Source organism: Fusarium oxysporum, chromosome I, assembly GCF_013085055.1.
Source record: "Fusarium oxysporum Fo47 chromosome I, complete sequence".
Taxonomy (NCBI): domain Eukaryota; kingdom Fungi; phylum Ascomycota; class Sordariomycetes; order Hypocreales; family Nectriaceae; genus Fusarium; species Fusarium oxysporum.
The window spans coordinates 512,882-534,932 of NC_072840.1; the positions used below are offsets into that span (position 1 = coordinate 512,882).

Consider the following 22,051-nt stretch of genomic DNA (forward strand, 5'->3'; position numbering starts at 1 on the left):
CATCTCACTGCACGACTGCAAATTGAGATAGTAAGACTACGGGAGTTAAGAACACCAATTAAAGCACTCGATCATAAGGCCCGAAACAACTTGGGTAAACCGAGCATAAGCTTAGGAGACCTTTTGATAAGTTACATCCCCTATCAAGGTATGGTGCCTTTTGCTCCCTTCAGTGAATAGAAATTAAATCACAGTACTTGAAAAGCATCATAGCTAACAGCATTAAGCGTTCCTTCGGCGCTGGCTAAAGCTCGAATATTCTTGACGTTTCTGCCGTTGATCAGAAATGGTGAAGGACCTCAGGTCTGTTGCTATAATCGGAGCCGGCGCATCAGGTGATCAACTTCAACCATGTTCCATAACTGAATACTGACCGAGATAGGGACGGCAGCCGCAGCCGCATTCAAAGCTGAACAGTACTTTAAAAAGATCACAGTCTTTGAGAGGAGGGGAACTCCTGGCGGAACATGGTTGCTAAAATCTCTACCCATGCTGAGACTTCTGAAGTACTGACAATGGGTTTCAAACCTAGGTTATACGACGCAGCTCCTTCCACGCCGCCACCTATCCAGCCTGGAGCTCTGCCCCCGAAAGTTGACCTTCCACTGGAGATACCCGACAAGCTGCCTCAGACAGTGCCAAATAACGAGCAAGAGCGTTTTCAATCCACTCCAATATATGATTCCTTGACGTAAGTCTTATGATATGTGTTGAATTTGACATGCCAGAACTCACACAGCCCAGAACGACCGTTCCAGAGATAGCCATGTCCTTCTCGGACAAGAGATTCCCTTATGGCCCTTTTGTATCTCACGAGACCCCCCGGGAATATCTTAGGAACTACTATTTACTTCACGGAATGGAAGATCTTCTGGTACTCAACACTACCGTTGAGGATCTAAGCAAGATATCAACAGAGAGTGGACGAGACCGTTGGAGGTTGACCTTGCGCAAGCATAATATGGATCAGGACGTCGATGAGTGGTGGCAGGAGGTCTTCGACGCTGTTATAATTGCTAATGGTCAATTTTCTGTTCCCTATGTATGTTTAAAATTGCCTCTGTTCTTCACGTAACTGACATTTTACTAGGTCCCCGAGGTCAAAGGACTAAGCCAATACATCGCGAAATATCCACGCCGCGTCATGCACTCCAAGTACTATCGCCAGCCTCATCCTTTCAATGACAAGAAGATACTCATCGTTGGCAATGCTCTATCTGGCCGAGATATAGCCAACGAACTCCTCAAAGTTGCTCGACTACCAGTATATGTCTCAAGGCGACATAAGTCCATCTGGGAGGGACCAGAGCCTAAACCAGGCATTGAGTGGAGACCTGTTATTAAAGGATATGTGGCTGAGAGAGGTCACATCATGTTCGAAGACGATTCATATCTCGAAGATGTTGATCAGGTTATCTACTGCACTGGTTACAAGCCCTCGTTTCCGTTCTGGAATATTCAGGCCAACGGAGGACACCTGTATAACTACGACAAAGAGAAGCTTAACGGAAGCTTCTTGCATACGTTATTTCGGGATCATCCTACACTTGGTATCATAGGCTTTGGACAAACACTTGCGTTTCGCAGCTACGAGTATCAAGCTATTGCGCTAGCACGAGTGTTTTCTGGTAGGAATGCTTTGCCACTTCCAACGACTCTAGAGCAGGAAGACTGGGAACGGTCATGGGAAGAGCATACCAAAGAGCAGGGGATCGAATTTCATACCGTCAGCTTTGAGAATGGTGATCTGCTTCGGTGGTATGATGAGCTATCGAACATCGCTGGGCTGCCCATTTGTGGAAAGGGGAGAGTTCCACCTGCGTTCACAGATGAGGCCATGCGGCATTTAGAAAATATATTAGATCCTGCAAGTCCACATGAATAAATCTACACTAAGCTAGGAGAAGACTTAGGTAGATTTAGGACAAGCTTAGGATGCTATTCTAGACTAGAGAACAGGACTTCTCTCATCACCCAAGGCCAACACATGACACTGAAAATGTTCAGTGGGAGATTGAGGAATGTCTCCAGCTTCTTCAGTCTTGCGCTTAACTCTGGTGTCGAACAAGTTCGAGCATGAGTATAATTCCGCCGCATTGACGGAGATCAAGACAACTCACGGCAGAGCATACATTACCTTCTCCGCGCTAGCACATAACAGCATCGTGGTTCGTTCTGCAAGGTACTACCTAATATTCCTTGGCAGATCTTCATACGGGAAGTGGGAGGATGTTTGGATAGCGTCCCGGCCCCATGAACTCCGCCGCCTACGGACGAAGATTGGCGTCCAAGTTCCTGCGGCCCTGATTCAGCTCTGTGAGTGGAGCGAGCGTAACCTGGTTTCTACCATCGAGACGACAGTAACGGCGAAAACACGACAGCACGACGGTCATAGTTGAAGGACCGGTTTGGAAGCGCTGGCTGACCTAGGAGTGCTGGCGACCTCGAAGATAGCCAAATCAAAATATAGTAACACTCTTCGGGAACCCGTGTTTTACTATATCAGCCCTCCGAGGAATTTTTGGGTGGCCAGAACACATGTCATCAACTCCGCCGTTGCGACATAAAATCAGACAGATGCAGCACCATGGCTATCTAATTCTTGAGGATTATTAACCCAAGTGGGCACCCCAAAGCTACATGGGGATATAGACTCGGGTATCCGTTCCGACTTTCCCCCGAGTAATCGACATCACTTCGTCTTAGCGAATGCTTATCCATCCCGCTCTTGGAATTTACAAAACACTCCCGGCGTGTCAGTAAATCGCACCATGACCCTGCACACCCAACGTTAGGCCTCCCTTCCTATCGGCCTACTTTAAGGGTAGACTATCTACTTTGTATAGCCGTAGGACCCAGGAGAGTCCTTGTCTGACGGATAGATAGGACGTCAACTTTTAGAGAGCAGCCCTAGTCAGAATAGCCTCTGTTTCTTAGGCCTTGAGATTTGGGCAAGTGATAGTTCTACTGAGCGTAAAGAGTTATCCCGGGAGTTTCTGCCTCCAGTCTCGGAGCGTTGTCACACTAGGATGCCTCCAAGATGGTCGAGTAAACTCAACCACTTATGGTCACACTGCAAGGTTTACTATTTCATCTTTATTCTGGAGTAATTGAAGCAAATACGCCAAGGCTGCCCGTTATTCCAGCGTTCTAGATCCATCTAGCTCCTGGCCCCTTGTTACCATCACATTGCCTTTTTTAGTTTTCCAGAAGTCCGCAAGTCCGCGAAGATTTGCGGACTTGGTCTTGAAGCCCAGACCGGAAGACTAGCAGAAGCCTCTTACGAAGCACAAAAAGACCGAAATTTCCTGCTTGCTCAGGGTGGTTCTTCATACTCACAATCTCCTCTGCCGTTTGTGAACTGCTCTCAGTTTCTACCTCAATTAAACATATCAGTAAAAAACACACAAAAAACCAACAGACATGACGACTAACGTCCCTGGCCCCGCGCTTTATGCCGACAACGAAGGCAACGTTGTTGTTCGGCGCGATCTCCCGGCTCCCACGCCAGCAGAGGGCGAGATCCTGATCGAAGTTCTCTTCTCCGGCTCCAACCCTTCCGATCTCCGAATAGTGAACTATCTTGGTTTCCGCAACTTTGTCCTTGGGTACGATTTTTGTGGCCGAGTCCTTGAAACCCCGGGGCAAATGGCTCTGGATTCAAGGTCGGTGACATTGTAGCCGGCTATACTAGCCACGAGGATGACCAACCCCTTCGTTGGGGAACCCATCAGTCGTACATCTCCTCTCCAGACCGCCAATTGGCATTTTTAAAGTCCCAGCAAACCTGCCACTTCCTGATGCCGCTGCGCTGACAACTGTTGTGCAAACTGCAAATGACGCCCTCTTTCACCTGTTCAAACTTCCGCTGCCGTCAAGTGGCCACGGCCATATTGAGGGCACGCTGGTGGTATGGGGTGGCGGAACCGCGGTTGGCATGTCCGCCCATTCCCCTGGCACGGTGGACGACATGTACGACTATGGTAGACCACGAATCGGTGGTTGGTGGTGATAAATTCGGTAATATCTGGATTGTGCGCTGTCCCAAGAAGATGAGCCATCACGTTGGAGATTATGCACGGAATTACCTTAATGGTGCGCCAAACCGATTTGACTCAGTGGCACATTTCTTCGCCCATGATATACCCACCAGCATCGCCAAGGCCAATCTTATCGTAGGCGGGCAGGATGTTCTCGTTTGGAGCGGTTTACAAGGCACCATCGGCGTGCTCATCCCCTTCGTCACACGCGAGGACGCTGAATTCTTTCACACGCTAGAGATGCAGATGCGTACTCTTGACTTGTCGCCTGTTGGCCGTGATCATCTGATGTATCGTAGCTATTATGAGCCGATCAAGGGCTTTATAGATGGAGATCTATGCGAGCGGTATCGGCTACTTCCTGCAGACAAGAAGCAACAAATTGCAAACGAGCTCGATCGCTCCGTCAGCGACATTGAACGTAAAGTCTCTGTACGTTTTATCTTGATATTTTTCTTCCCATCTACTCCTGGCATAGGGTCTGCATACTGACAGGTGATAGGATGTCCGAACTCGGTCTGCCTTCTAATGAACTTATGAAAAGCGCTAGGGAGACGAGAGGCAGCGATCACTAAACTTTAAATTGATACATGACCAGATATCTCGAATAGAAACACTATCTAACGCTCCTCCCCTTGTACAAGTAAGGCGCGCAATGCAAGTATCAGCTGTCAGGTCTATCATCCCAAAACAACACTCTCATAAACAAGTTTCAGGCAGTATACCAACTAGCCACCTCCCCTAATGCAAGTACCGATCCAGTAGTCAAAGCTCACCCCCGACAATATACAATTCCTAAGAAATTGCCAAGACTATCAACTATTCCATAGCTCAGACTACTCCAGAAGTTCCAAGATCTTCGCAACACCTTGCTCATCGCCCTCCAGTGTCCCAGTCTTGTCCTCATCAACCCAGCCCATAGTGTAGCTTCCACCAAAGTCGATGATCCAGGCATCATCATTCTGATCTATAAGAACATTCTCCCCTTTGACATCTCCCCATATAATGTCATTCTCGTGAAGACTGTCAAGTGAATTCCGAATTTGAGTTGCCCAACGTTTTCTTAACTCTGGGGAGCTTGCAGAAGCTTTGGTCTTGGACAGTACACTCTTCTTGTCAATCCAGGAGAGCAACATTCCTAGAAGCCCGTTTCCTTCTCGAACCACTCCCACGAGGCGACAGATATACGCTTGAGGTGGAGGAGGTATCTGAGATTCGGTAATCTTCTTCAATACAAGAAGTTCCTTCTTTGCATGTGATGGGCCAAAGGAGAGTCCGAACTTCTTGAAGAAGCATTTGAGGGGTTGACCATCTTGATTAGTGATGTTGATACAGGTTGGCGGTTTGATCAAACTGTCCTCCGTTCGATCATAGCATATTTGAACTTGGGATGGAGTGTAGGATTGAGTCCACTGATTCAGCTCAGTCAAGAAATCGGAATCGAATTTGACAATCGGGCTACTCCATCCAGGGTTTTTGGTGTCGAGTTGTTCACGCTGTAGCTTATCGTCCACAGCTTTGAGGTGGCAGACGAAGGTTTGTTCAGGGAAATAGTAATGAGCCAAGGTCGGCTGCGTAACGACCTGAAGCTCTGAGGATGGCGCAAGTCGCGCAATCAAAGGCTCGAAGCAATTTAACAACCATTCGTAGGCATCTTCCTCGTAGAAATCATCAATTTCTACTTCTCCTGTTCTCAAGAGCTCGAGACATTTGAAGTACTGTTCTGTGATGGTGGGAGATCGAATAAATTGACTGGGACAAATGTGGCAGTAGAATACATGGCCAGAGTTAGATCGGATGATCAAATCACAGTCATCCTCAGTGTCGTGCACTTGCCAGTAGGCTAGATCTTGTCGCATGGCTGCGGTAATATCTCTTCATGGGAAGCTTTGGGGTTATGAACAAAGGGAAAAAAGTCGTGAAAGGTAGAAGTTTGAATCAGCGGTACAGAAGGATGGTACAAAGTTAGTGCCTAATGCTCCAGGCCACACAGCATTTTGAGGATCGTTTCATTAGCCGCCACAGAGACAAAGCAAACAAGGAAGCTTAATTACCTTCGGAACTACTTTGAACGTATAGTAATTATGAAAATAGAAATAAAAGATATAAACTTTAGTTGGTTGAAGATATAATTTAATTGATTATTTTAAATAATTATATTTAACTTATAATAAAAGGAGCCTTAATGTTAATAATACATCCTACCTGTTTGTCCTCCATAAGTGATTATATCCTTTAGCTTTCCCATAATCAGCATGCCGGTAGCGAAGCCCAGAAGAGTAATAATTTCGACATAAAGCATCAGAGCAGGTCTCTGGTACACCACAAGGCCCAGCATACGAGTAAGACTCTGGGCTGATTGTATGGTACCAACTGTGTCCCGGAAGGTTGTGTGCTGACGCATTCGGTAATATCGATCGTGTATAGCGAAATTGAAGGCACTCATAGTCTTCCAAACAATCCTCACAAGAAATCGATGCTGTCTGACCCGCCATTTTCTCATCATGTACCCTCGGGCTCTTCCCCTCAGACTCCCGTGCCATCTGCGTCATACCAAGTGGTAATATATGGTTCCGATATTCAACATTGTCGCTCCTTCCGTCTCCCTGGCAGTAGGTTTCGTTAAGACTTTCCTTTGAGTGAATTCCAGATGATAGGTGAAGAGTGCAGATCGCTTTGTTCCTCTCAGCCTTAGCGGTAGGTAGCTGTCGCTCGTTGTTGTGATGAAAAAGGTGGCTTGAATGCTTGCAAACTTTCTTGAACTTCGTGACTACGCCCTGTTCGTACCTAAGAGATGCTTGCAACTCGTCCCAAGATAATACTTCATGGGCGCATATACGAATATAGCCTGTCCTGGCAATGTATACCCGATTTGATTGCTTTCGAGCCTCTTCGCTTGAAAAACACAGGGTTGGATGCTCAACTTTGCAAGCAAAACAGTACATCCAGTCTTGGCCAGTCCGTGCTACAAACTTGCAATCCAGGGAGACGCCTGTTCGTTGCCGAGACTCAAACTCTGGTCGGCACGTCTTGCAGATTCGTTCCATCCTAATGAGACCTCCCAGTCCTTTGATGTCTATGCCAGCCTTTTTTATCTTGTGTTCGAAGCAGTGCAGCTCGTAGGGCGAGGGTTTTATGCATGTCCATTTCCCCCGGAACCCCCCTGTGCACCATTCGCAGCAGCCTCGATCAGAGAAGACATGGGACAGAAAAGTATTGTCTCTCATGAGGCCTCTGAACTTTTGGGACACCTGGCGAAGAACGAAAAACGCAAATAATGAGGGCTTGTCGGATCCCTCATATAGGGTTTTGATGATAAGCAAGAGGATCTCATCCGGGAGATTCAAAAGATGGATTTCTGGTTTGTTGCCAGCCTCTGTCATTTCTCTCAATACGTTTGATTTGCCTTGATCGACAACTTCTTGAACTATGCTGCTGGTCCAGTACTCGTCATTCGGCTTGTCAGGGAGATTATGAATATTCACCTTTGGGACTCCAGTGCTTGTGCAGACCTCCCCATTCGGTTTGTTATGGGCGCCATGAACAATCGTCTCAAGAGTCTCGTCGATGGCTGTGTTTGCTTGAGACAGACGTTAGTGCTAAATCGTTCAAGAAGTAGAACGGACTTACCAGAAACATTACGGTTTGGGCGTGTTTGGCGGCAAAACAATTTGTACAGCCACCGTATGAACATATTGACGTATTTTATCTTAATTGCTGGTTCTAAAGTTTGTTTCTCATTAATGTGCCTGGGGTAGGCAATGATCGCATAAGAGGGAGAGAAAGGTCAGAAAGAAAAAGGAGAACAGTCGGCTATTTTATACTCACCGAGCCACCACTGTGGGGGCCCTGAATGATAGTTCAATCGCGAATAGCCAATATCCAATATCTTCAGAGTTGTAGAAGTTTCTTTTGTGCACGAGGTTAAAAGTTTGGGTGATTGGGTTATGGGGTTAGCTAACTTCGCCGTGGCAATTATAAGCTCTTAGCATAAGTCTTAACCTCGCCAATTGCTGGGGGGTAGGACTCTGTGACTCCAATATCGAGTCTGACATTGAATTCAGGGGCATTAGACGAGAAAACTTTTAGAATTATTATTTGCAGTTGAGACATGTGGCTGAAGCTTACATCACCATGGGGAACTTTGATAAGACTTAGGGTCTTAGTCCTAAGATTTAAGGAAGTTTAGGCAAGTGCAGGATAAATTATAAAGATCCTCTAAAGTAAATATAATTTAGGGTCTAAGCTTTTCTTGTTCTACTTATTTATAAAGTTGGGGAAGCAGTGGTGTACATCTTTATAAGCCAAACGATAGAAATTTAGTAAGTATAAGGGCAAAGTAAGCTGAGTAAGGGAATAATAGTTTAATAAATATTATAGTATTCTTAGAAATCTTCAATATTTTACCCTAATCTCTAAGTACCTTAATAAGTAGTTTTTTAATATAAAATAAAAGTTCTAATAATTTAACTATAATCTCTTTAACTTAGCTATACTTAGGTTAAGTAGTTTTATTTTTATTAGTGCTAGATTCTATCTTAAGTATCTAGCTATTAATATTAACGAAAGGCAAGTACTTCTGCCTTCATATATATATAATCTCTTTAATAAGCTCTTACTACGGCTATTTAATATCTTGTAATGCACTAGACTATTCATAAAGATAAAGTTAAGATAAAGTAGTCTACTATCCGCCTTACAAGCAGCAAAGGCGCCTCGTGTCTTTGACACCTGCACCTCTTGTTTAGGTGATTGTAACATGGTATCCTAATATTTTCACTTCAGGTCTGTTTCCGCTAGGTCTTTAGGCTATTGGGGATCATTATGAGCTTCTTTAGTAATATTGTATCAGATGTGATGTAAATACTAGACTATTGCATCTCTAACAGGTGTTTGACCAATATCTCCTAGCTTGAACAAAGCTTTTCTAAAAAGGATAATTTCTCGTGCTTTTGACTTAAACACAAGTGAGATCAGCTGTTTCTTGATCAAAAGTGCATCGATCGGTATGGGTAAAGGAGAGCTGTATTTAGCGTTAGTCAAAATGGGCATGAACTTCGATATGTGGCTCAATTATGACTTACGTTGATGAGACCTCCATCGCCCTCAGTAAAGAACTGGTTAGGTGCAGCAATGTACATGCACTCATAATCGGTGTTGAGGATTCCAAGTCTGAACTCAACGGAGGACTGTCCGTCAATGTTGGCAGGATCAGCAACCGAGAAGGCTTTGTTATAGCAGGCAGCGGCCTGGAAACGTTCGGGGTCGGGGTTATTAGCCATCATGGTCTCGGTTGTTTGAACGGTGAAGGCTTCACGGCCAGCGTCAAAGTTGGAAATGTCACCGATAAAAGCGGCGGCAGCGCTGACGGCCTCGTTGACGATGGCAGTAACTGCCGCGGTACCAGCCGCAGTCAGAATAGCAATGGTGACCGGCTCACGCTTGCTGAGAATATGGCCAGTGCCCTTGGCTGTGTCTCGGGTCTGGAGCGTGGTAGTGTGAAGGTCGTTCTCGGCTGGGATCACTGCGCCATTGACAATGGCAGAGCATCCGGCGACGGCGGCAACGAGTTTAGTGAGAGAGTTCATTTTGAAAGGTTTGAATGGTGTGTAAGTCACGGACTTGGTGAAAATTGTAAAGTTGAAGCAAAGAGCTTTGAAGAAAGAGATCAAGTTGTAAGGGATGAAACTGCGCAGCAGATTATGAGGAAGCGAACTGAGTTGTTGAGTTGGTTGAAGAAAGGATAACTTGGGAAACCTCGACACTTTATAGTCTTTTCTTCTCTTCATGTCTCTGTGTTTTTCGATGGTATCCCCGTTGCCTCGTCTCCTGTAATGCCGTAAACTCATCGGCATGACCGAACTATGAGACAAGTGACTAACAACTCCACCTTCTTGAACCGTGTGTTTTATAAGCTTAAACTTTATTTCAGCAATCCTTGCAAACTAGATGTCAGCTTTCAATTAAGCGATTTGCTATAAGGCACGTCTCATTCGTTTTAGCCAACCCCGCAAGCATCACGGGATCAACAGAGATGTCAAGTCTCAAACATGCTATTAGCAGGGATATCCGAGTCAGGAACCTCCCGGGTAAATAATGGATACTGGGAAGTGTCGGCAGGGCCCGTCTTGATGAAGTTGAACCAATCATGTACTCTAAAACAGGGTTATGCCCCATTATTCCCTCGGCATTAAGTACTTCCACGTTAACGTTTGACGTAGTTTCCAGGGTCCCCAAGACAAGGGTAAGCCGAAACCAATATCAAACAGCCTGGAATATGTCAGTTCATCCCAAGTAGGCAGCTTAACATGGTTCCAAAAGATCTATAATAGTTTTCATCCAACAACACTCTCAAAAGAGCCAACAGTTCGTATATAGCACGCACTGACCACATCCAGGTCCCATCCCACTACCGAGTTCGGGAAGGATAGGTTCCGAAAACACTTGAGCAAGTCCAGTGTAATAATACAGTCCCTCTCTAGTATTTCCTTTGCTTCCTAAGACAGATAATTGATGCAAATAGTATAAGAATGTAACAGTCTGGTGGAAGTGGGTAGCTTCAGGAGAGCTGCTTTTGGGGGAGCTCCTTGTTTTATGTTCAAAATTATTAGATAATATTATCAGAAGATATTCAACTGCAGACTCCTTTCCGCTGTAGGGTTTCCTTTAATATGTAATAAGCATGGATTGTGATCTTCATTAAATATCTGGTGCACTTCTAGTATAGGTAGTGAAGATGTAAGGGGATGTTTAATCGTTTTCAATACCAGACCTGTGAACAAGATCATTCAGATAAAAATTACTATCGATATGTCTGCAAGATGTTCATCTGTTTCGTAGAGATTGATGCCGTCAATAATTCAATTGATGGGTAACCTCTCGCGTATTTGGCAGATTAGAGGCTGGAAAACATTGCATAACGATCTGGCATCTTCCTGATGTACATTCTGCAGGACCGTATGGACATCAGGACCCAGATGCTTTGAAGTGATTGACGAAGCATCTGGTCAATGAGCGAGCGTATCATGGAAATGCTTCGACGGTGAATTAAAGCCATTCCAGAGCTGTTGGCAGTGTTTTACTGTCCTGTTTAACATTGATGACATCGGCAATATCTACGAAGCCTTGGATAAGCTTAATCTGAGTACCAAGAAGAACGCTGATATTCAGCAGTTTCTGAGCTTTCTCAAGGGACTTCAATACTCAACTGTCAATCGTCCAAAACTTCTCCGTTGCGATCATGGTTTACAAGCTAAGCATCGCCAACAAGACTATCCCAGTCAACGCCAAAGCTGTTGGTTTCGAAGTGGCGGAGGTTGAGTCGGGCAGCTTTGGTGTGCGTGACCCAGGGGAAAATTCGTCGCCGTTGTCGCTGTCATCATGTCGGTCGTTGATACCGTCTTGGAGATCATTGACATAGTCGATGTGGTCGAGGAGACGAAGGAGATGGTAGACCAGCTTAACGGCCCCATCAAGCAGAGTTACAAGGACTATTTCAACGGTATTAGGGCTGCATCTCAGTGATACAACGCCGCAATTGCTCCGAATCGCCCTACTGATCTATGAGTCGTTCAGGGAAGACGGTCAGTGCGGTTCTACAGATGATAAGGACACGCAGGAGGGATAGGTCATATATGGGATAAACGAGGATGAACATCGGTTATATCTTGTTTAAGACTACCTTCTAATGTAATAGAGAGTTTGCGGTTGGGAAGCCACTTATTTGACCTCGGTCTAATTTATTCTCTCAGTTTACAAATACGAGACTATAACGGAATTCTTTAGCACTGACTTCATGAGCCTCCTTACATCGCATTCCCATTTCGCAAAGCATCTTTAGGGAAAGCGAAGTTGAACCTCTTTATGCTTGAAATAATATAGACAGTTGTATCGGTAATTGCGATAAAAGGCCTTTTTTCAATTATACATCTGGTGCCGCAGTACAGCTTGTTTTGAGGATGCTGGGAGTCACAAACCGAGCGGGTAGGCATCATGGCCTGATGGAAGTAATCTAGACCAGGCTATGCCCCTCAATACCCTTTGGCAGACCAATGGATGACCATGTCAGGAGGTGAACGAGACGGACCAACAGCATGAGCTGACGTCACCCAATACTCACGTCGATGTTGATTGAGAACCTGAATAACTGCTGCCTATCAATCGATTGATATCCTTTATAACGAGTTTCTGGGGACTCCAGCGATCAGCTCCAGACCTCATTCTGACAACACACGAGAATAAACCATAGCCAACACGACGATGACTTTAATTGAGAGTATTCTCGCCGTCTTAGCAAATGTCCCATTCCTTTCCCCAGGACCTCCAGTCGATGTGGACAAGGATGCAAAGAAACAGAAGAGTCCACTAAACCGCTTCTTGGGGGCACCATCGAAAGAAAAGCAGGGAGACAACCCACCAGTGTCGGACAACTGCGATCAGTCATGATAACTACCTGACACTTTGAAATACGGCTGGCACCACTTGTCATTCCGAGACTATTGGCTTATAGGTCCGAGGCCTTCCCAGTTCATCACATGTGTCCAATGCTAAAAACAGTCAATAAGGTTATTAGGTGTGAGTTTATTGTTGTATAGAGAGCGTTTTGAAACAATGAGACGGCAGATGGTCAGCCACGGTCGGCGCTTAGAGTCCGAGTTGCAGATATGCACAAGAGACGCGGCCAGAAACCATATCCTAGTAGAGATACAGATAGAGCGATGAGCATCAATTGAGAAATTATCAATTTATGTTTTAGTTGAGCTGGGTGCTGCTCTGTATCATGGGTTCGTCCACCGTGGCCATAAGTTTAGAAAGTGAGGTGTTTGAAACGGGTCACGGCCAACTTATCCCAACACTTTCTGACACAGCAGATAACTAATGCAGCCGCGAACTTTATTTTTCAGCGTCTGTTCAGACCGCATAGCCCCCCTCCCGACCAAAGTAGTCTCTCTGGCAGTGAGAAATTATTGATAGCATGAAACATTCACTTCATTGAGCTAGGTGTGACTGGGCTACTACTACTCAACCAGAAATCTGCCTTGGCTCATGACTTGATTTAGTACAAGTTCGTTTGTCTTACGACATGTTCGCCAGTTGTATACGAGGGTATTTGGCATTCAGTAATATGAAATGAGTCAAGAATCGGCCACGGGTTTATAGTACCAAACACAAAAATAAACGAATATCCCATATCTCTCATTAGAATGACAACCTGTGCACGAACTAATCTACTTTGTCGAGCCGACAAATCGAGTTGAAACCACGGCTCTCTCCAGCATTTGCACTCCTCTTGGCTAGTAGACTAGCTTTTGCTCCTGGTCTGGGAGCTAAAGTCTGCTGTTTTGATCTGAAACAATGAGTTGACCCATCTGTGATAGAACCACGCTACCGAAACGCTGAAGAGTCAATGAATGATTGTATCAACGACAATTCATTTCACAGGCTTGAGCATCTCCCTACTCCTCCAACCTGTCCAACTGTAAATCGCTCTCTCCGCAATGATTGTTCATGAAATCAACATTACTTGTCGTCCAGTCATATCCATCGGAAGATAAACCAGAACAGTTATGTCCTAGCACCTTTCTCGCAAGCAATCCAAACGACCGTAGCAGGTAGCATCGTTGCGGGGGACGGTGTGCCTGATTCCCGTGACTCTCTACGATCTCGTCAGGCCAAATTTGAGAATTTGACTCAACATAATTCTCAAGGTCATTGTTGAGTTGAAGCTGTATTCTGCTTCTCCAGCTCAAGTGGAATGAGCCGATCTCCCAGGGTCGATCCCACTTCACCACAAAGTTTATGAGCGTATTCATTATTCCAGTCGCCGGATTCCAGAGTGAAGAATATGTCGCTCTCCAAACTATGGTTGGAGGACAGCCACCTTGGAGGCTAGCCCCCAACAACTTGAGGGGGCGGAGGAGCCAGAAGCCAGATAAGACTTGAACCACAAAGCAAACAGATATGATTACCACGGTGATTAATAAACCTAACACTCCATCGAAGAGCAAGCCAAAGTAGAATGCATCTCTGGCATGCGTTTCTGTCTTCCCGGTGAGGCAAGGCGATGTGGTGAAAAACGCTCCAATGCCCACGGCGATCATGAGCGCCATGATGTATCCTGCGATGTTTATTTCCTTCTCGTGGCGATGGGCTTGCGGGTTCATAAAAATATAACATGCAACCGGTATGGCAATGCCAAGCTCCCAAAAAATGGCCATGAGCTTGCCTGTGAAGAACACGATGGTTTCCAAGACCTCGCTTGAGTCGTCGTCGGTAGTGCATTGCTTTGTTAGGCGCCAAGATTGACGCCAACTGACGGGAATAAATGGCGCAATTGGGTATAATGTGTAGACTAGAAGACCAGTCCCAGCGATCGGAATGATCAATGTATGCACAATGTTCATGAGTAGCTGATATTCAACTGTGTATTCAACTCCTCGGACACCTCCCCAGGATCGAAGCAGCGCTGATATCTTCACATCCCGCTCTTTGAGCGCGCGCCCGCTGTCGTCGCAATCGGTCGACCTTATGTACATCGTCTAGGCGACGATATCTAAGGCGGTGATTCGTGGGGAAATGATGAGCCAACTGGAACAGCCCATGTTCGGGTCCACCCCAATCTCCAGCAAGGTAGCTACTGCGTAGAGATGCCGGCGGCAAGCAGCCTCCATCAGTAGAGCGGAGGACGCTGCCTTCATGTCCTGGAGCTTCTGCCTCTGCGATGAATTAGCAGCCGCGACGGCTTGCCAGAGCCGCACATCACTATTTTCATTCGAGAAGGAAGAGCACTTCCAACTTAGAACGCCGTGATTCCACACGATATCCTCCCCTGCATGTAGGTTCTGCCCAATTATGACATTAACATCCTGTACAGTGATTATCACCTCCGTGCTTTGGCTCGCCGCGGTAGCAAGAAGGTTCTGTACTTTCCCTTCGTCGTTCTTTGTGGTAACAATTAGTCGGGCAAGCACGGTACTAGCCCTAATCTTACCGGAGCTGTTATAGAAGCAGGCGCTCTGCGGGAATGCCCCGTGGTCCAAGAGAAGAACAGATAGCTCATCCCACCCATGAGCGGCTGCATGGAAGAGCGGAGTCGACTGGCCAGAGCAGGAGTCCAGGGAAAGACATTTGTCCTCAAACCAACTCTTCGCCGTCCAGCCGACAGGCTCCGGTATATCGCCCTGCTTCATGACCATGAGGAGTATGTGACTGGAATTGGACATTCAGATCAGCAGAGCGTTCGTAGCAAAGGGGTGAAATTGTACAAGGGTGCCTTACGCTAGGCAAATGTCGCGATGCACGGATCTCGCGATAGCCGTCATGTACGCCAACGGGTAGCATAATCTTCCGTCGAACTCGACAAACTTTTCTTGGTCTCCTCTGACATCCACAACTGGGCAATCCCACGCTGTCCGAGGAAAATACCCCCGAAAATCATTGCGACATTTTAAATCGAAAACGGCACGCCAATCGTGATAAGCGTAGCAAAGAAAAGGTGATTCTGTCCGCATGGTGTTGCTTCCAGGCCCGGAAATTAGGTCATAAAATATGGCCCGTTTCCCGTAATACACGGACAGCAATATCGCATCCACATAGCCGCCTAGATAGTAATGGTCGGTTGGTCCATCAACTGTCACGGGTAAAGCCGGTCTGGGATTCTTCCACTCATCTTCCTTGCGAGCATCGTTCCACGCCGTCCACGCCGTCGAAGTGCGTATGTCACCATTATCTTCAGTATCGCTATTCTCAGGGCCTTCATCACTAGAGCTAAAATCTGTGCTATCTGATCCATATGGGCTTGGCGGAGGAGTCCGCATATCACGGAGGCGGTGAATCATTCTGCGCCGTTGCTGTTTCTTGGATAGCACTGGTTCAGGGATATTATCATATGCCTGGTCGCTCTCGCTGTCATATGAATCCCCAGAAGAAGTTGTTAGGAAAGATCGAGGCGTACATGAGATCGAAGACAGATGTCGGGGATTCTCTCGAAATCGAAATCTCTTGCCCAGTCTGTACCTGGCAGGGATGTTTCTAATTTGTTGTCCTCTTTCATCTAGTTTCTTCGATAGGGTTGGTGAATCCACGAATAGTGATTTACCTCGAGACGTTTCGAACATTGCGAGTATGCGAACAGCGTCCCTCCTTCCTTCTCGAATGGCAAAGAAGAGCGCATTCCTAGCACCGTTACAGCCCATGTCCATAATCCCAGAGGACAGCGTTTCTAAGAACGTTAGGGTTTGTTCAAGATAGCGTAAACTATTGCTTCTGTAGTAGACGAGCTGTATAAACTCTTGGGACATGTCGAAACCCGTTGTCCCGGTTCCTAACACGCAACCTCGGACACACATCTCGGATAAGGATTGCCGGACACCATCAACCTAGAACTGAAGCTGTTTCAGGTTGGAAAATAAGCCCGAAGATGCGAAGAATTCGTGCAGCACTTCCAAAACCTTTGTATGGTGCAGTCGCACTGCCCATACCAACATCAGTCTTTATTTCGACAGCGTGGTGGGATTCTCGATCCGAGCGCCTTGCATACTAGGCTTGCGAAGCTCCAATAAAACTCGCAAGACGTGTGGATTGTCTGAGAGAACCGCTCGAAGTTTGGGGCACCCGCCACCTGTTGGTCGCGTCTGCAAGAGTGTGTTTCCTGTGTAGGCTGTGGCATCTACGTCCGGAGCGGCCCCGGAAGCGAGCAGCATATGAGCTGCAGAGTAAACGTCTTGCTCGTCGAGACTACCCAGAAAGTGCAGGGCGTTCTCACCTGCAGCATTGGTGACACTTGCATCTGCTCCGCAGCTAAGAAGTTGCGCCATTGTGGTATAATGCCCCGCTCTGGTAGCACACAGCAAGGGTGTGTGTCCTTCTGATGGTTTTGAATATTAAGTACATGACTCGATAACCGCTGTGAGGTTAAGGAAGCGAGTCTCTCTGTTTGCCCAGTGGACGCCAGCCAGTGGAGAGCCGTGTCTCCCCTGCCATTTATAACAGTCGCCAAATCGCTCATCCTGTTGATGAGGGCATTTCCAAAATATTTCTCAGGATTGCCGCAGAACGTAGATCGGAAAACTCCTAGAGCTTTGGCGTGTAGATAGGTATCGACATGCTTGAGAGATTCAAGCGCTGTCCTTGAGCCGGCTGGTGCAGCATCGTAGAGCCAATCCTTGAATAGATATGTACTGGGAATTTCTTCTTGCAAGGCTTTTGAAAGGCATTCCGCAATTGCCTGGGCAAACAGATTTCCGAGGGAGGCGGCTTTCAGTAGATAGTTGAATGCGGTTGCGTGGGTTCTTTGTGGGAACTCGTATACATTGGATTTACCAAGTTCACACAACTGACATATTGCCAACTCCAGACAGGCTGCTGCTCTTCTAGTGTCAATCGAGGAATCTGCCACTACCTGCAAGGCCTTGACAACTTGATCCATCACTAGGGGGCTTAGACCTTGAAGCGCTGCATACGGAATTGACAGCTGAGTTAAGCATGTTAGCTCTGCGGGGACATCAGAGCTGGCTATCTACGGCATTTGAGATTAGTGTTTCTTGAACTCTTTCAGGCTTTGGAACGTTTTCGCACTCGCTGTATGCCGATTAGAGTTTTGCTTCAGGGGTCTAAAAAGGCGTGGGTTGAGAGTACCGGCTAGATAATAGGTGAATGACTTTGTCCAGATGACGCTTCCCGGGGTCAAGCTGTAGAGTGGATTCCAGGATGGATCTGATCATAGGGAGGCTGTCAAGATGCAAATCTGGGTTTTGTTTATCCGCAAGGTAAATCAATTCGTAGAGGTAGGTCACCATGAGATCATCGTCCTTTACCTTCTGGATACTGTCTGCAAGGGAAAGATTCAAATTCAGCCTTGGTGGGTTTCGTTCAAAACAGTCAATCAGATCTGTGCCTAGAACCAGGCCACTGAGAACTAGACCTAGTGAATATATATCAACCTTACGCAGCTGGCCAGTAGAAGCTGAGGCCTGCCATTCTGGGGCCGCGTAGATACGTGTGCCGCCGATCAGTTGGCGTTGCTCCCCAGTGTCGAGAAATGAGTGGCTAAAATCTGCTATCTTTGCGTGCAGCACTGGCTTGAAAAAAATGAGGACATTTGCCGGCTTTAAGTCGCCATGAATGACACCACATTCATGAATGGCGGATAAACCACAGGCAATATTGAGAGCAATCGCTTTCTTGGTTGCAAAAGGTAAAGAAAAGTACCTGTACGTGGTGCTGGTAAGTAGTACTACCAATCAAGGTACCAACTGAGAGCTTACTTGGCTTGAAACTTTCTCAAATCCATATTTGCTTTCTCTAGGAGGATCAAGGGCTCTGGGTATCCCTAGCAAGACCCCGAAAGGATCAGTATCTAGTAATGAACTAGCAAAAGGATAACAAATGCTACATACGGTATGCCGATAATCCCAGTGGACTCCAAGGATCTTAACAATATTGGGATGTTGTCGGAGGCTTCTGTGACTGAGTATCTGAATTTCTGAAATAAAGCTCCTGATGGCTGCTTTATCATTGCATCAGCCGTCTGGATGAAACAACTTCGATTCTGACCGTTTGACGACGAGTAAGCTTTTCTGAGTCCTAGTTTGGTGGGAAATAATTGTGCTTGGGCGTGTAACAGCAGCGTAGATGGTAGATACCTCTGAGACGGCTCCATTTGAGAGCGGTTTACCTGTATCTTGTCGACCTTGCATCTCGAGAATATCGTTCTGGGAATATAGGTTTGCAATTGCAATGATAAGAGCGAGGAAATCATATTTTTCTTGCTCGTGCACATCGGAGCGAGCCGAGTTTGACCACAAGCGAGTTGATTGCCGTCGCCCGAAGGAGATTGAAGCGTCCAACGTCAGCTCTATAGACATGGCCTTGATAGAAAGTGAATAGACGTAGTGGAGAAGGAATTTTCAGTAGGTGTCTTGGATTCTGATTTGAGTTCTTAGGTTTCCAGTAATTGAAAGAGTATATTTTGAGACTATTGTGTAATGAAAATGAACCGTCGATATATTAGGATACTCGTTGCATTTATATTTATCTGTGAGTACCCCTAGACAAATAAGGCTGTATGGAATGTTACTATTTAGGTCGGCTCTTATGAACAGAGCGACGCGCCCGTGGCGGAAAGATTGTTTCAGGACGACATCAGGCTGGCCAATGATGTATGATGACACATGTAGACCTGCGGCAAGCCACAATGTAAGCGCCGGCCTAGGTCGCAAAGTAACCACAATCACATACATACTTAAGGGTGTAAGGAATTTCAAGCCATAAGAACAGACTGAACTAATTTTCTCTTTTTGGATATCAGATGTTTTCTTTTGCACGACCACTCTCAAATTCTTTCATTACATGTAGGACCTGCAAATCAGGTGAGTCGCAAAAGCGCGGCTATCGACATGTCTGGTCTCGAAGCGCTAGGGGCTGCAGCAAGCATCATCGGCGTGGTCGGCGCGCTTAAAACATGTATAGACCTGCTCGACATCATTTCGACTGCAAGGGGTGCTGATCTAGAGCTGGAGCATCTGCTGGTCCATTTGCAATGGCAGCGCATAAGGTTTTACTGCTGGGTCCAGGAAACCGGGTTCACCGAGGCGATCATTCAGGACGACGAAAGACCAGCCATGCAGGCTTCGGATATGTTGGAGTTTATCCAGGACGATTTTCGCCGGGGACACATTCTTTCCCACATCCAAAGGTCCGTGGCGAACATGAACAAGTGCCTAAAAGAAGCAAAACCAACACTGGAGAGATACTTTTCAAACCGGCCGTCAAGCAATGAATCCTGGAGAACGAGACTAGACCGCTTCTTGAATCCGAGCAATGCGCTTACCAGTGCAGTGGTGGGGGGAGAGAGGCAGCACAGCCGAAGCTTGGCCTCTGGGCCAGGATTCGGTGGGCTTCATGCGATGGAAAGCAGCTGACTCACCTAGTTGATACACTTCGAAAGTACAACACCGAGTTAGCTGATTTGCTGCCCTTCTATCGCATGGCTCGGTTTGAACGACGGATTGGTCGAGTGTTAGTGACCACCCGCCAGCTGGCTGCCAGCTTGGCTGACATTAGCTCAAAGATTAACACTACGAGTGATATCGGCACTGGACAATTTGGTCGACAGTATAGCCTCATGGCACAGTTACTTGAGAGCAAACACCAAACAGAAGTTTTAGAGAGAGACCAGCCAAAGCCGGTAGATATGAGCAATAACGAACATGTAGAGGCTCTCACGTTGGCCCCGACCATTGCAGCATCGCAAGCATCCCTGAATCTCCGAGCGTCTGAGGTTCGATTTGGCAGACGGGGGACTGAAGGTTTTCGCACTCGAGAATTTGGTTCCAGGGAGACCTCCCCATTAATAATCGAATGGCGCCATTATTCATCAGAAGAAACACAAGAAACCCGATCCAGCATCGACATTCACGTTCACATGCTCGCCATGCAGCTCCAACAGCTCTCTGCTCTACATCATACTGGTGTCTTGCCATGTCTGGGTTATTTTCATGATCCGAAGTGTTACCGTTACGGAATCGCCTTCCATTACCCAAGGGGCGACAGCGCGGCATCGCCGACCTCCCTAGCGGATAGACTCAATCAAGACCAGCCACGGCGCATCCGCAGAGACCTAGGAGACCGTCTCCGTGCCGCGCACAGCCTCACCGGAACTGTATACCAGATGCTCTCTGTGAACTGGCTTCACAAAAGTATTTCCAGCAGCAATGTACTGCTGTTTGAGGTTGAGAGGGATTCTTATACAGTTGAGACGCCTTTCCTGTGCGGGTTCGATCTTACGCGACGAGATAACGACATGGAACCATCTGGGAAGCTTCCTTCTATCTATCTTAACAACTTCCCATCCCTCAACGAGCGTCTCTACTGGCATCCGACCAGGACCGCAGCAGTGCCTGATTTAACTGCGAGCGCAGTGGGATACACTCTTCCACTAACAAGGTACCGAAGGGAATTCGATATCTATAGCCTTGGAGTGGTTCTCCTAGAAATTGGTCTGTGGTACCCCATTAAGCGAATTTTCAAAGATTGCCAGACGGAGGATCTCGGGGTCTTTTCTGAACAATTAAAGGCTAAATATGTACCGGAGCTCAGAGGGCGCATGGGAAGAGTCTACGCAGATGTTGTCGTCAACTGTCTGAAAGGGAATTTTGGCGAGGGCTACATTCCACTCCACGATGGATCGGAATCCAGTGCTGAGGATGATAAGGAACTCCGAAGACGGCGGTTTCTGGAAGATTTTGAGCGAAAAAGTTGTCTGCATGATAGAGACACCTGTAGGTTGATTCCTGACACAGCCGAATGAATATGGCAGAATATCCTCCGTATCTCGCTGTCAAGGACAGGCCTCACATCACTGGGGATAATGATATTGCGAAGTGGACCTGCTCGTAACTCCGTTACATTTAGTAATCTCGTCAGACCTGCCAGCCTAGAATAGGCCACTTGTAGTCGCTGCGCTAACTATACGACCCGCGCGTGATGACAAGAGTCACCGGGCTCTTATCGCAACTTAGGCTTTAGCATCTGAGGTGAGAAGATTCCTCATTTGCTCTTGTTGCGATTGAAGCTTTTTCTGGTCATCCTTTCCTCGCCATTTGAAAAGATCCCGAGGTTTCCTGCTTTGAAATACAGGTTCTGCACGCCATTTACTCTCTCTCTTGGGCAGAAGGACTGCACTGTGCGGGGGTCGCCGATCCATTCATGCAGGTAGTAATATGCGGAGCCAACTAGTACAGATCTGGTATTTTTTCGATCTGTCACCATTGCTTAGTCGTACCTGAGATGGCCTATATGCATTAGTTTTTATCTATTGGCCAAGGTCGTTTGTCTGCTACTTACAAATGAGATTAAAGCTGATGAAGCTTTGAGAGGTACTTTCTTCCCCTGTCGTGGGGAGGAACGTACTCGTTGCCAACGTTCGGGGCAGTCTGATGGCAGAGCCTGTCTCACGCGGGCGTCATTGTCTTCCGTTCCCCAGAAGCATGAAAGGCCGGTTTGCCCGCGAA

The 22,051-nt window shown here is 46.8% G+C and overlaps 9 protein-coding genes across 9 annotated transcripts; 5 read left to right on the plus strand and 4 right to left on the minus strand.

The window, feature by feature from the left end:
• Positions 1–121: 121 nt before the first annotated feature.
• Positions 122–1,887, plus strand: FOBCDRAFT_313340 (uncharacterized protein; the record flags this gene model as incomplete). Its single annotated transcript, XM_031180447.3, has 6 exons — positions 122–148; positions 228–335; positions 383–470; positions 533–691; positions 745–1,042; positions 1,091–1,887. Exons 2-6 carry the CDS (start codon positions 287–289, stop codon positions 1,883–1,885), a joined length of 1,389 nt encoding a protein of 462 aa, XP_031041215.2. The 5' UTR covers positions 122–148; positions 228–286.
• Positions 1,888–3,423: 1,536 nt separating this feature from the next.
• On the plus strand, positions 3,424–4,012 carry FOBCDRAFT_266464 (uncharacterized protein; the record flags this gene model as incomplete). The annotated part of the gene is made up of 2 exons (XM_059611389.1): positions 3,424–3,608; positions 3,754–4,012. The coding sequence occupies 2 exons, from the start codon at positions 3,424–3,426 to the stop codon at positions 4,010–4,012; spliced, it is 444 nt and encodes a 147-aa protein (XP_059466519.1).
• Positions 4,013–4,015: 3 nt separating this feature from the next.
• FOBCDRAFT_313341 (splicing factor 3B subunit 3) lies at positions 4,016–4,569 on the plus strand (the record flags this gene model as incomplete). Its single annotated transcript, XM_054702631.2, has 2 exons — positions 4,016–4,472; positions 4,543–4,569. The coding sequence occupies exons 1-2, from the start codon at positions 4,053–4,055 to the stop codon at positions 4,567–4,569; spliced, it is 447 nt and encodes a 148-aa protein (XP_054558606.2). The 5' UTR covers positions 4,016–4,052.
• A 96-nt stretch (positions 4,570–4,665) lies between these two features.
• Positions 4,666–5,899, minus strand: FOBCDRAFT_246422 (uncharacterized protein; the record flags this gene model as incomplete). Its single annotated transcript, XM_031180454.3, has 1 exon — positions 4,666–5,899. One exon carries the CDS (start codon positions 5,897–5,899, stop codon positions 4,877–4,879), a length of 1,023 nt encoding a protein of 340 aa, XP_031041222.3. The 3' UTR covers positions 4,666–4,876.
• A 3,098-nt stretch (positions 5,900–8,997) lies between these two features.
• Positions 8,998–9,628, minus strand: FOBCDRAFT_266467 (uncharacterized protein; the record flags this gene model as incomplete). Its single annotated transcript, XM_031180455.2, has 2 exons — positions 8,998–9,063; positions 9,125–9,628. 2 exons carry the CDS (start codon positions 9,626–9,628, stop codon positions 8,998–9,000), a joined length of 570 nt encoding a protein of 189 aa, XP_031041223.2.
• A 1,792-nt stretch (positions 9,629–11,420) lies between these two features.
• On the plus strand, positions 11,421–11,667 carry FOBCDRAFT_266468 (uncharacterized protein; the record flags this gene model as incomplete). The annotated part of the gene is made up of 2 exons (XM_059611390.1): positions 11,421–11,560; positions 11,616–11,667. 2 exons carry the CDS (start codon positions 11,421–11,423, stop codon positions 11,665–11,667), a joined length of 192 nt encoding a protein of 63 aa, XP_059466520.1.
• A 1,828-nt stretch (positions 11,668–13,495) lies between these two features.
• Positions 13,496–16,855, minus strand: FOBCDRAFT_194200 (uncharacterized protein; the record flags this gene model as incomplete). The annotated part of the gene is made up of 4 exons (XM_054702632.2): positions 13,496–14,578; positions 14,654–15,248; positions 15,318–16,260; positions 16,579–16,855. The coding sequence occupies 4 exons, from the start codon at positions 16,853–16,855 to the stop codon at positions 13,496–13,498; spliced, it is 2,898 nt and encodes a 965-aa protein (XP_054558607.2).
• Positions 16,856–17,650: 795 nt separating this feature from the next.
• Positions 17,651–18,904, minus strand: FOBCDRAFT_194201 (kinase-like domain-containing protein; the record flags this gene model as incomplete). The annotated part of the gene is made up of 4 exons (XM_059608786.1): positions 17,651–18,220; positions 18,305–18,407; positions 18,437–18,611; positions 18,715–18,904. The coding sequence occupies 4 exons, from the start codon at positions 18,902–18,904 to the stop codon at positions 17,651–17,653; spliced, it is 1,038 nt and encodes a 345-aa protein (XP_059466521.1).
• Positions 18,905–19,435: 531 nt separating this feature from the next.
• On the plus strand, positions 19,436–21,348 carry FOBCDRAFT_266471 (uncharacterized protein; the record flags this gene model as incomplete). The annotated part of the gene is made up of 2 exons (XM_054702633.1): positions 19,436–19,734; positions 19,878–21,348. 2 exons carry the CDS (start codon positions 19,436–19,438, stop codon positions 21,346–21,348), a joined length of 1,770 nt encoding a protein of 589 aa, XP_054558608.1.
• Between the last annotated feature and the right edge of the window lie 703 nt (positions 21,349–22,051).